Consider the following 12587-nt stretch of genomic DNA (forward strand, 5'->3'; position numbering starts at 1 on the left):
GATAAATCAGTGAGCTGAGTGAAGAGAGACACACACAGATAAAGACAGAGGGATGTGGGCAATTCTACTTTTTTGTTTGTTCCTGTCTTGTAATTTCATCTGTGTAACTTTGATGGTTAGTTCAGGTACCTGCCAGAAACAGGGACATTTTACATTAAATGGGATGCACCAGGATGGAGATTTTGTCATTGGTGGTCTTTTTGAGATTCAGAGCTATGTGAAAGTATACCCTGAGATAAGCTTCAGAACACAGCCAAAACTACCAAACTGTGACCTGTGAGTCTGGACCACAGCTACTGAAAAATTATTCATTTGGAATTATTATGGCTATTTTTTTCCAACTACATATACGTTGCAACATTCTCTAGTATACTTCTGTTTTACAGAATTAAAATCATTAATGGCATAACATATGTTCACTGTAATTTTGTGACTAATGATGATAAATGAAATTTTAATTTTCTTCTCCAGCTTCTATATGACAAGCTTCCAGCAAGCACTAACAATGGTTTTTGCCATCAGTGAGATTAATAACAATCCTAACCTGCTACCTAACATTACACTTGGTTACCAGATCTATGACAACTGTTTAAGGCTTGGAGTGGCATTTCGGGCAGCTACAGCTCTGATAAGTGGGACAGAGGAGACAATCTCTGACCTCAACTGTAAAGGCCCACCACCAGTTATTGGAGTCATAGGTGATCCAGGATCTACACATTCTATTGCAATTTCCAGTGTTCTGGGGCTTTTTCGGCTGCCTATGGTATGAGCCTTAAAAACAAAATATTTTTTTAACAGTAGATTTAAAGCTGAATTTGTAAATGTCTTTTTTTGTCTGTATACATATTTTGTCTCATCTGTCACATTTTTAACATTTTCTTTCATCTGTTCTGCCCTAAATCTTTTCTAATTAGATTAGCTACTACGCCACTTGCTCTTGTTTAAGTGACAAGAAAAAGTACCCTTCCTTCTTCAGGACAATCCCAAGTGATACCTTCCAAGTGCGGGCTATGGTTCAGACCATGAGGCATTTTGGCTGGACCTGGGTTGGTCTGATCTACAGTAATAATGACTATGGTATCTACGCAGCTCAGTCCTTTCATAAAGAAATGCAGTTATTTGGACACTGTGTTGCTTTTTCTGAAATCCTGCCCCAAGATAACAACCCCAGAGTTATTGATCACATTATAGGAGTAATTCAGGCCTCTACAGCTAGAGTAGTGGTTGTTTTTTCTGCTTCATCCCTATTGATTCCTTTGATGAACAAGGTAGTGTTGCAGAATTTGACAGGCAGGCAGTGGATAGCGAGTGAAGCCTGGGTCACCTCAACTGTATTTCGCACTCCATATTACCAGCCCTTTTTGAAGGGAACGTTGGGCATTGCTATTAGGCGTGGAGAAATCCAGGGCCTTCATAGTTTTCTTTTACGCCTTCATCCCAACAGTGACCAAAGAAATAATATAGTGAGGATATTCTGGGAGACCATGTTTGGGTGCAGTTTTGAAACTGAAGATAAAGAGACATTTGGGCAACAAATAAAAAAGGTGTGTACAGGACAGGAGGATCTGAGCATCACAAACACACCTTACACTGATGTTTCAGGTTTGAGGGCACCTTATAATGTGTATAAAGCAGTTTATGCCCTGGCCCATGCACTTCATGACCTAATGCAGTGTAAAGAGAAGAGAGGACCACTCAGCGAAAAAAACTGTGCTGACATAACAGATCTAAAACCCTGGCAGGTAAGACCCACATGTATAGTGCAGGGGAATGGAAAATGGATTAGCACAATATGTGCCATATAATCATTTAAATGTCATGTATGTTTGTGCGTGTGTGTGTTTATAACATCTGTCCTCTCTACAATCTGTACAGCTGCTTTCCTACCTAAAAAAAGTGAATTTTACCACAGGCTTTGGGGATCCTGTGTCATTTGACAATAATGGAGATGCTCTAGCCATCTATGATGTTTTGAACTGGCAGCCGAGCTCTGAAGGATCAATTAAACTTCACAGTATTGGTGTAGTAAATGATGAGGTGGCAACAGGAATGGTGCTCAGACTGAATAAGGATGAAATTTACTGGAACTTTGAGGCACAAAAAGTAAGCTTAAATTTAATGTTTTTTTTTCTGGTAATTTTAAGTCTAAATACTACTCAAAGCTTACAGATGACAACAATTAGAAAAGCCAAGCTTGTCATAATGTGACAGAGATGACAGAGGCATGACTGATAATGCATGATGTCACTTTCAGGCCCCACGGTCTGTGTGCAGTGAGAGCTGTCCCCCAGGCACCAGAAAAGCCATGAGGAAGGGCTTTCCTGTCTGCTGTTTTGACTGCCTGACATGTGGAGATGGTGAAATTTCTAACACAACAGGTGAGAATATTATTGTATACAAAATTGTATTATAGAAATAAACAAATGAATTGAACAAAGGTTAAGAGAACATCTACTAATTACAAGTTTTGTACCAACAGATGCTATTAAGTGCACAGTTTGTCCAGATGAATTTTGGTCCAATTTTAATAAGGATCAGTGTGTTCCTAAAGAAATAGAGTTTCTATCATATGAAGATCCTCTAGGCATCTCTCTGACCACTGCTTCCCTGCTAGGAACCTGCTTCTGTGCTCTTGTGATGATAATCTTTGCTTTTCATCATAACACTCCTATAGTACGTGCCAACAATTCAGAGCTCAGCTTCCTGCTGCTTTTGTCACTTAAACTGTGTTTTCTGTGTGTGCTGCTGTTCATTGGTCAGCCACAGTTGTGGACGTGTCAATTAAGACATGCTGTGTTTGGCATAAGTTTTGTCCTGTGCATCTCCAGCATTCTGGTGAAGACTATGGTGGTAATAGCTGTGTTCAACTCCTCTCGGCCTGAGGGCAAAGGAGCAATGCAATGGTTTGGAGCAGCTCAACAAAGATGTACAGTTCTAGTCCTCACAGTCCTCCAAGTAGTAATATGTGCTGTCTGGCTATCAACTTCTTCTCCAACACCACATAAAAATAACCAGTATGTCCGCTCCAAAATAGTCTATGAATGTGCCATTGGCTCAGTGGCTGGGTTTTCTTTGCTGCTAGGATATATAGGATTGTTGGCGGCAATAAGCTTTCTACTAGCCTTCCTAGCAAGAAATCTTCCAGATAATTTTAATGAGGCAAAGTTTATCACTTTTAGCATGTTAATCTTCTGTGCTGTATGGATTGCATTTGTTCCAGCATATGTGAGCTCTCCAGGAAAATATGCAGTGGCTGTGGAGATATTTGCTATCTTAGCTTCTAGTTTTGGAGTGCTGGTGGCCATATTTGCCCCAAAGTGTTACATAATTATTTTACATCCAGAAAGAAACACTAAAAAAGCCATCATGGGAAGGGAAACCAAAAAATATTAATTTTAAATTATTGGGGTCAACCATTCTCTCAAAGAAAAAACAGTTTTGTAATAAAGAATAAGCCAGATCAATACACAAGAGTGCACGCACACACACACACACACACACACACTCACACATTGATTGACACACATATTTAATAGTAGAGATGTTACGATAGCAAATTTCCCAGCCGAAACGATAATCGATTGTTTACTGCTATTGGCCAATACCGAGAGTTTGGTGGTTCTGCATTGTGTATTTTATTTTTATTAAATCAATAATCCATAATAATTCTGAACACAATGCATTTAAAACTTTATCTTCATTTTAACAGTTGTTTCTTAGTGAATGGTTTCTTAAACAGAAAACACGTTGCTCAAATGAACATTAACAACATTTGTAAGATTAAATTAAGACTTTAAAAATGTTTCCATTACTAGTTAATATTAAAATTAACTACACATTAAAAAATGCATTGCATTGCACTTGCATTAAAAAAAAGAATAAAGGTTATGTGTGTTTAGAATGTTTCAGTGAACAGAAGTCACAGAAACAAAGGCAGAAAACAAACACTAAATATTTCTGAATAAGATCCCTGAAAAGCAAGTGTAGCAAAATGTGCCCATATAATTATGAATAATAATAATTAATATTATTAATATAAGTTGTCTTTTACAGGTTTTTTTATTTTTATTTTTTTACAAATGTTTTGCTACAAATTTCAGAACCCTGGTGTCAATTTTTAAAAAATCTAGACACAAAATTTACAACCAATGTCAAAACTGCACATTTTTGCAAAAATCTTAACTCTTTCAAATGCCTGGATACAATACACATAAGTCAAAGTTACTTTGTTCATTGAACTAAAATCGTCTTTTCAATATAACACATAAACATCAAATTGATCCCATTTTAAAATGCAACTCACATTACATTTGAAATTACAGAGAATTCATTTAATCGACACAATATAACTTTCAACTGATACAAGCACTCAAAGTGATAAGTAACTGTTGCATTACTCCAGATGCATGAATACTGATGTACTATATTACAAGTTTAAATGATAAAAGTTTTGGGATAAATCAAATGACATTAGTTACCACAGAAGATGACCCATTAGAATATATATATGATTTCTGTTAACCATTACACCCCATATAGTTGAAGTCAGAATTATTAGCCCCCCTGAATTATTCGCTCTGTTTAATTTTTTCACCATTTTCTGTTAACGGAGAGAAGATTTTTTTTCAACACATTTATACAAAAGGTAATGATTCGCACTCATCAAGAAATTACTTCGTACTGTTTTTCTTTTTTCTTTTTACATTATTTGGGTGATTTAAAGACACAAACGTTTTGGCACAATGCCTTCCTCAGTGTGTGACAAAATCCTCTCACTCCACCCTTTTATCCCATAGTCAAACACAATGCGTCATTAGTTAGATGGCCACTCGCATTTCATTAACCATGATTAACCACAGAAGGACTATCTATCTTCACACTTCAAACATCGTTCTACAGATAAAACAGTATATCAATTATTATCATTTGCCAGGTGTACATAATGAAGGATTCAGATTTTCTGCTTTCCAGTCCATCTCATCATGCACCAACGTTTATCCTTTTAATCATCCTGTTTTTTAGTATTTAACTGTGAATTGATTTTAATTAATGAATAAGTTAACACATTGCTTAATATAAGAATGTTCAGTGCATTTGCCAGTCTCTTTATACCTATTTTCAGGAGCCAGCAAACTAGGTCAGAGGTCATGGAGATCTTGAGTGGAACTGAGGACTGGAAACAACTGTTTCTATTGTTATTTCTAGGAGATAATACTGTCTAAAATGTCTAAAGTGATTTTGCTATAGTTTTACGGTTAAATCTTTTAAAGTGATTCTACTTTTTATTCAAGATAGACTTTGTGTAGTAAGAATATAACTGCCTGAATGTAGATTATACCAGTTTTTAACCAGTTTTGATAAAGACGGCTGACGGTACACTCAGATTATAAATTAGAAACAGATTATAATTAAAGTGTGTGTGTTCTATTTGATTGTTGATCCGTTTCACAGGTCTGGAGTCAGCTCTAATCAGTCTAAAGGGTGTCTGACGTTTATGTTTAGATATTGTTCAAAATTGTACGCACGAACCTCACGTGGAAATGTTCCTAGTCTATCTGTGTTTTAACCAATCAGGTTAGAACACCTTTATGTATGACGCAGTTAATGACGTTATGTGAGAGTATAATTGTTATTGATTGGTGATTGTAAGCAGAGCGGCCTAGGAACTCATTGAGAGTGTTGAAGCTGGCTTCTGCGAATGAAACTGCAAACTATCTTCAGTAAACTTAATTTATTTTTTTTTAAATCTCTGACTCCGGCTCTTCTTCATCTACCAGACTGGTCATTCTTTGGGTTAAACTGTAAACTATCCCTACAGTTTTGGTGGAGGACGCGTGGCACTTGTATACTGGTAACACCATTGATCAATCTACAAAATGAAGGTAGGAAGATTTAAAAATTATAGACTAGGGATTGTCTGTGAAGTAGTGGGTAGTAACGGAACTTTTTTGGTTCTCATTCAGACGTGAATGGAAGGCGCCGGTGGATTCACAGGATTTTGTGGTAGATTGCTGTGGAATCCCTTAGAGAGCTGGTGCATTTTGTGGTACACTTATAGTGATACTGATAAGGGTAACAGTAGTTGAGAGGTGTACCTTCTCCTTCACCCGGAGTTGGAGTACTCATTTGATGGGTGTTTAGGAGGCTTTTGGGACATTCTCGGGCATAAAACCTGGACTGGTTTTCTATTTAGTAGTGGACTAAATTAACCCGAGATTGTAATTGAGTTTCACCACTGCTATCTAACTGCATCACAGACAAAAGGCATGCCATATCCCTGCAATAAATACAATACAAAAATCCGACAGCTAACATTAAAAAATTACATTTGACAGTCACTCGAAGATTAAAAAATTATCTTACCTTCACCTCAACCCACATAACTAACCACACAAGAAACATTTACCCTCACCTTCAAAAACATAATTTCACAGGAAAATAGTATATTTACATCATTACAATGAAATTCCGATACCAAAACATAAAAAAATACATTTGTTATATTGTGTCGATCATCTCGACGGCAACTCGATGTTTGCAGACAGTCTGTTTTTTTATTTCAATGTATCATAATCAGCCACACAAAACATTTATTAACATAATCGTTTTAATAACTCATTTCTAATAACTGATTTATTTTATCTATGATGACAGTAAATATTATTTGACTAAATATTTTTCAAGGCACTTCTATACAGCTGAAAGTGACATTTAAAGGCTTAACTAGGTTAATTAGGTTAACTGGGCACGTTAGGGTAATTGGGCAAGTTATTGTTTAACAATGATTTGTTCTGTAGATTATCAAAAAAAAAATGGTGAATTAATTTTGTCCCTAATATAGTTTTTAAAAAATTTAAAACTGCTTTTATTCTAGCCGAAATAATATGTATAATATATATTATATAAACAGTTCATGAGCAATATCAGACTTTTAGCAGTACGGTATGGCTGTATATCAGCACTGATGAGAGGCGTGCGTGCCACGAGGGGGCAGGCTGGGTGCCTTTGTGTCCCAACAGTGCTGATAGACAGCCATATAGTGAGATATTACATTTATACAACATGTACATAAAAAAGAGAATTAAACAAGGATTCTAAAAACCCTTTTTGTATTACGAACTACTTTCTTCCATCCTTTATTCACAAATGCAGCTGACGTCAGAACAGCAGAAGCCGTTACTAATTCATCAACGTCACTTTAGAGCTAGTCTTTAAATGATTCTCTAGCGTAATGTCTCAAGTGATGGCAAAACAGCTGATTTTGCTGACATTTTAAGATTCTAATGCTGAACTTGAAATTAAATGCAATCTGTCTACAGAGATATCTCCATACATTATTACAGTTGACAGCAGGGGTCACTAAACTTTCCTGGAGGGCCGCTGTCCTGCAGATTTTAGCTCCAACCAGGGGAATGGGGAGCGTTGTGTCCGATCGCCATTCAATATAATAGACTGAACAGTTTTCTATCAGTCATCATAGATGATCAGTCATTATTATCTGACATATTCAGTATAGCACATAGTTGATTGCTGGCCTTGCTGAACGATCTAAATTATACAGGTGTAAATATAATGGATTTATTTATAATGTAGGAAATATTAGATAGTTATTATAGGCAATAATACATCTTTATATTTAATAAAAAATTTTATGTGTATTAAATGTATAACACTAGATTAGTATTTTACTCCAGCGATTGAATATTGTGTATTAGCTTAATTTTCTAATAACTTTTTAATTAACCTGTTAGCCAGCAATCAATTTTTTGGGGGATTTACACCCACCTAACTTTTAATAGTAACAGTTCCTGACACCAGTAAGCTACAAACACAAATTATGTACTATTGGAAAGAAGACACTTTGAGCTTTACTGTGGTAAAAGGAGAAGTTACATGTTAAAAAAAATATAAAAAGTTGACTTGAAAGCCAAATATTTTGTGAATTCATATTTTAAATTTGATGATGATAGCATGCAAAATGAGATTTCTTTAAAAAGTTTTCAGAGGCTATGTTGATGTCCTTCTCTCCCTCACCGTCAGAGGCACTTTATCAAAAATTATTTTCCCAAAGCTAAAACATTTACAGTTGCTGAATGATTTGGTCTACATTCACATTTTATGTATCACTGGAAAGAAAATACTCTAGGCTTTATTATCCTTCATCTATTGTTTATAATGCTCTAACTGAAAAAATGTTATTGATGCTTAAGTAATGTAAAAAAAAACTGCACCGCACTAAGTGAAGTTTATTCATAAACAAATTTCGAGAGGATCACGTGCTTATGATTGTTCACAGCTGTTCCAACTTTAGCTAATGACTGATTATCCTATCAGACGATCCTTAACTCACTATAAATAACCAGACTTTTCTCATCTCAATATCTTCGTCATGAAGAAAGCTCTGCTCCGCAACTACAAACACTACAAGCTTCAACCTACTAGCTTCAATCTACAAGCTTCAACCTACAAGCTTCAAGCAATGAGCTCTAAATAACTGGAGATGGTTCCTCCCTCTCTCTCGACTCTCTTGCTAAGACCTTATGAATGAATTTTGCCAGACACGCTTGTGAATTAAGTTAAGATTACAACAAATGTTATTCATAAATTAAAGTAAAGCCATTACTAACATTCCATTTACAGTTTTTCTAAGTGGTGACATCGCTTTTAAGTCTTACAAAGTTTGATGTTGGCAATTGATATATTTATATATATATAAATAAATAAATAAATAAATAAACATATAAAATAAATAATAAATAAACAAATTAATAAATTAATAATAATAATAATAATTAATTCATTAATTAAATAAATAATTTAATTAAGTAATAAATAATAATAATTTAAAAAATAAAAATAAATAAAATAAAAACATCAATAGCCATTTAACTTCTGAAAAGATTAATACCCAACCAGTAAATATTAGCCAGCTATTGGAAAACATTATGCCATCAAGCACAGAAGTCCAATTGTAATACGCCAGTGACTCATGTGTTGATATACAAGATTATATAGCAAGTCAGTTGGATGTCAGAAAAAAAAAAAAAAAAAAAAACGGTAAAGAAACAAAATTCCCACTTGACTGTTATAAATATAAGTTTAAACTCCACTTCACTATCACTTTACTTGCTCAGTCTTCAAGAGGTAACAGGTTTTCAGGACTACCAGACAAGCCACACCCCATATCCTCAGCTCTTCATCCATCTGCCATGCCGCGGCGGACGAACGGCCACCCCTACCATCCTTACATATCGTGTCAACAAAGCTATTGGGCCATGCATTAACTAAGGCGCTTCCATTTACTGTCGCCCATCCCCTTTATAAGATGCCTCGCATGGATATCAGCTAAAACAATTTCATGTCTGCAATACATGTATTATGTTGTAAAAATTAGATTTCTAATTCTGTTTGTTTTTCAATTTCAGAGATCATGACTGCTGGCTCCAGAAGCTGACCCCCATCCAACCTATTACACTCCACATCCGTTCCAAATACATTCACACTCTTCATAAAGGATACATTCCACTCACACAGCCAAATCTGACATGTTCACACTAGGCTTGTGATTTTTGAGATGTTCTGAACTAACCTCAAATTTCAATCTCTCAATCCACCCCCCAATATGTAATCTATTTTCTTTATTGAGCCCCTTCAGGTGGTTTCGGGGGATATTACCAAGGGTGCGGGTTCACTTCACTATGGCCCACTCAAATGCTCGAAATCCTCAACCAACAATCATCCCCTTCTGAACTATATACCATCATGGCCATCTTGCGGGGCAACAAATGGGCTGTATCTAGCATCCTCGTACACTGCGACACTGAAGCGGCTGTCCAATGCATCATTAAGGGGCGTTCTCATGCCATTAAGGCGCTAAGCTTGAACTACAGCCAATAAACATTTTGTATATTTGCTAAACATGTATCAGGTCATGTATCATGTATTAAAAAAAAAAATCAATGGCTGACTCTGTCTTTTTTCTTTTTCCAGAAGTTTTGGCAACTGGCTCCAGAGGCGGATCCCCATCCAACACCAGTCACACACTATACAGAAATGATATTGCCCAAAGCCACCCGCTTTATCACACTACGCTACGGATACCTTTCCACAAACACAGCCCGCAACGTCGACGCTATGTACACTCAGGATTCCCCCCAGAACTATTCTCCAGCCACTCATCCAGAATTGGGGCAGCCACCACAGCCGCCCACCATGGGTTCTCCCAACGACAGATTCAGATCCCCGGACGATGGTATTCCGAAGCCTTCAAACCATACATCCACCTCAGCCACTACCATCTCAAGGAAGCCCAGCTGATCCTCTCCAGCTGACACCCAACCACCGGAGCTCAAGGGCATGAGCACGACTCTGCCATTTCTTCCTATTTTCCCTCTAAGTAGCCTCTTAGCTACCTTTCATATTCTCCTCTCTCAAGCGCGAGCTATACTCCGCTTCCCCTGCATTACCTGCCCTCCTCCACTCCAACTCCCTGGAGTTACTCTCAACCTCTACCCCCGCAGGGGTCCTGCCAAGCCCATCCCCAGCCCAACCCTTAGCAGCCACTCGCTAGCAAGAGCCCTCACCGCCCCCCCCTTCCTCCCATCTCTTGCTAGACCCTGCCCCCCCACGGCTCTGATCTCCGCAGTGATCGCCCCACGCTTCTCCCCCCCCCAGACACTAGTCCCCCCCCCCAACCCTTTACCTTTTCCAGCCTCAAGATCCTCAGCCCCTCTTTCTATCTACCTTCCGGCATTTAATAGCCCCTTCTATTTCTACTTTCAGCGTTGAGTAATGCCGCTCTCCGTCCCCCTTTTTCTAATCCCCTTTTCCGTTTCCCATCTCTTCCCCTCCCCCCGCTTATCTTTTCAGCGCGAGTTCCTCTGCTTCTTTTCTTTTTAGCGACCAGTTCAGTCGCAATACTATCTTTCTTCTAGCATTGAGTTCATCCGCTACTCTCTTTCTTTTCCATAGGCCATCATTTCCCAGCTCTAACTCTTGCAGGAGTGACTAAAACGAGCTTCGATTCCCGCAGGAATCATGCCACGGCCACCTCTCGCTAGAGTCTTCACTACCCCCCATTCTTCCAGACTCCAGCAAGAGTATTGCCCCCACAGCTCTAACTCCTGCAGGAGTTACCCTGAGCTTCGACTCCCGCAGGAGTCAATCACTTCCCCTCCCCGGCCACTAAAAAAAAAAAAAGAAAAACTCTTAACTTTTCTTCTTTCTGACGTTGAGTTCCTCCGTCCCTCTTTCTATCTCCCTTCTGGCATTTATGCGCCCCTTCTTTTCTTTTATTACAGCGCCGAGCGCTTTTGCTACCCCCCATCCCCACCCCCCCCCCCATACCTTTACTCCCACTTCTCCCCCCTCTCCCCCTCCTTTCACAGCGTTGAGTTCCTCCGCTAATTTTCTTCCTTCAGCATAAGTTTAACCTGTTAGCCAGCACTCAATTTTGGGGATTTACACCAACCTAACTTTAAATAGTAACAGTTCCTTGCTCCAGTAAGCTACAAACACAAATTTATCATCATTGGAAAGAAGACACTTTGAGCTTTACTGTGGTAAAAGGAGAAGTTATATGTTAAAAAAATAAAAATTTATACATTATGAAGTTATGAGGATTTTTTTTTTATTGTGTTTAATTTTAGTTTTCCATATAGAAACACAGGAAAACATTAATGTAATGTCCTAGAAAAGCCAAGTATTTCATATGTTTACATTTTAAATTTGATGATGATAGCATGCAAAATGAGATTACTGTAAAAAGTTTTCTGAGGCTATGTTGATGTCCTTCTCTCCCTCACCGTCAGAGGCACTTTCTTAAAAATCATCTTCCAAAGTTAAAACATTTACAGTTGCTGAATAATTTGGTCTACATTCAAAGTTTATGTATCTTTGGAAAGAAGACATTCTGGGCTTTGTTATTCATCATAGAGTTTATAATGCTCAAAATGAAAAAAAGTTATAGATGCTTAAGTAATGTAAAAAAAAATCACCGCACTAAACATTTTATTAATTCATAAACAAATATGTGAAATTTGTTCTGGAGCAACACAGAAAAGCAATAGATCAAAAGCTACACATCTCCTGAGTATATATTTTGAATTTGATGCCAATATCATGCAAAATTTTATTTCTGGAATTATTTTTCTGAGACAATGTCTTGTGTTTTTTTTCCCTCTCCTTGTTTGTAGAGTAGAAATCTGATGACCACACGTACTGAAGGTTTCACTCATTTTTTAATTGTAAAATAAGCAGAAACGTATAGTATAAATTATTTATTTGAGCACAAGTAGTACATTTCAGCTACATGACAAAAAAAAATGATTTAGGATTCTATTGTAAACAATTCTGTGTTCCCTCTTGAGCAGCAAACACAATGTACTCTGATGCCCATTTTTTCATATTTTAATTCCTACAGATAGCTTAGCCAATAGCTGCCATTCAGATGAATGACAAAACATACTGTATGATAATACCAACAATTACTGAAAGATTACCGGAGAGACATTCACACTTATAGGCACAAGCAGGCTAAACACAGAAGAACTGAGATGTAAACAACAAGGCAATGAGAGTAAATTCTC

At 37.3% G+C, this 12587-nt stretch overlaps 1 protein-coding gene across 2 annotated transcripts; it reads left to right on the top strand.

Annotated features, from left to right (window-relative positions):
- olfcq9 (olfactory receptor C family, q9) lies at window positions 1-3868 on the top strand. 2 transcript variants are annotated; one of them, XM_073929787.1, is made up of 7 exons: window positions 34-276; window positions 472-763; window positions 915-1077; window positions 1603-1742; window positions 1876-2103; window positions 2255-2378; window positions 2480-3868. In XM_073929787.1, exons 1-7 carry the CDS (start codon window positions 53-55, stop codon window positions 3391-3393), a joined length of 2085 nt encoding a protein of 694 aa, XP_073785888.1. In that variant the 5' UTR covers window positions 34-52; the 3' UTR covers window positions 3394-3868. The 2 variants fall into 2 exon arrangements, with proteins under 2 accessions (XP_684341.5, XP_073785888.1); XM_679249.10 differs by having other exon boundaries at window positions 1-276; window positions 915-1742; window positions 2480-3838.
- Window positions 3869-12587: the final 8719 nt, after the last annotated feature.

Source organism: Danio rerio, chromosome 18 (assembly GCF_049306965.1).
Source record: "Danio rerio strain Tuebingen ecotype United States chromosome 18, GRCz12tu, whole genome shotgun sequence".
In the NCBI taxonomy this organism is placed as follows: domain Eukaryota; kingdom Metazoa; phylum Chordata; class Actinopteri; order Cypriniformes; family Danionidae; genus Danio; species Danio rerio.

Bases quoted from the DNA above. Each gene is read 5' to 3' on its own strand.
- olfcq9 (XM_679249.10), top strand. From the start codon at position 53: ATGTGGGCAATTCTACTTTTTTGTTTGTTCCTGTCTTGTAATTTCATC. The intron at 1,743-1,875 runs GTAAGACCCACA...CAATCTGTACAG, and splicing joins CAGATCTAAAACCCTGGCAG to CTGCTTTCCTACCTAAAAAA. The intron at 2,379-2,479 runs GTGAGAATATTA...TTGTACCAACAG, and splicing joins TGAAATTTCTAACACAACAG to ATGCTATTAAGTGCACAGTT.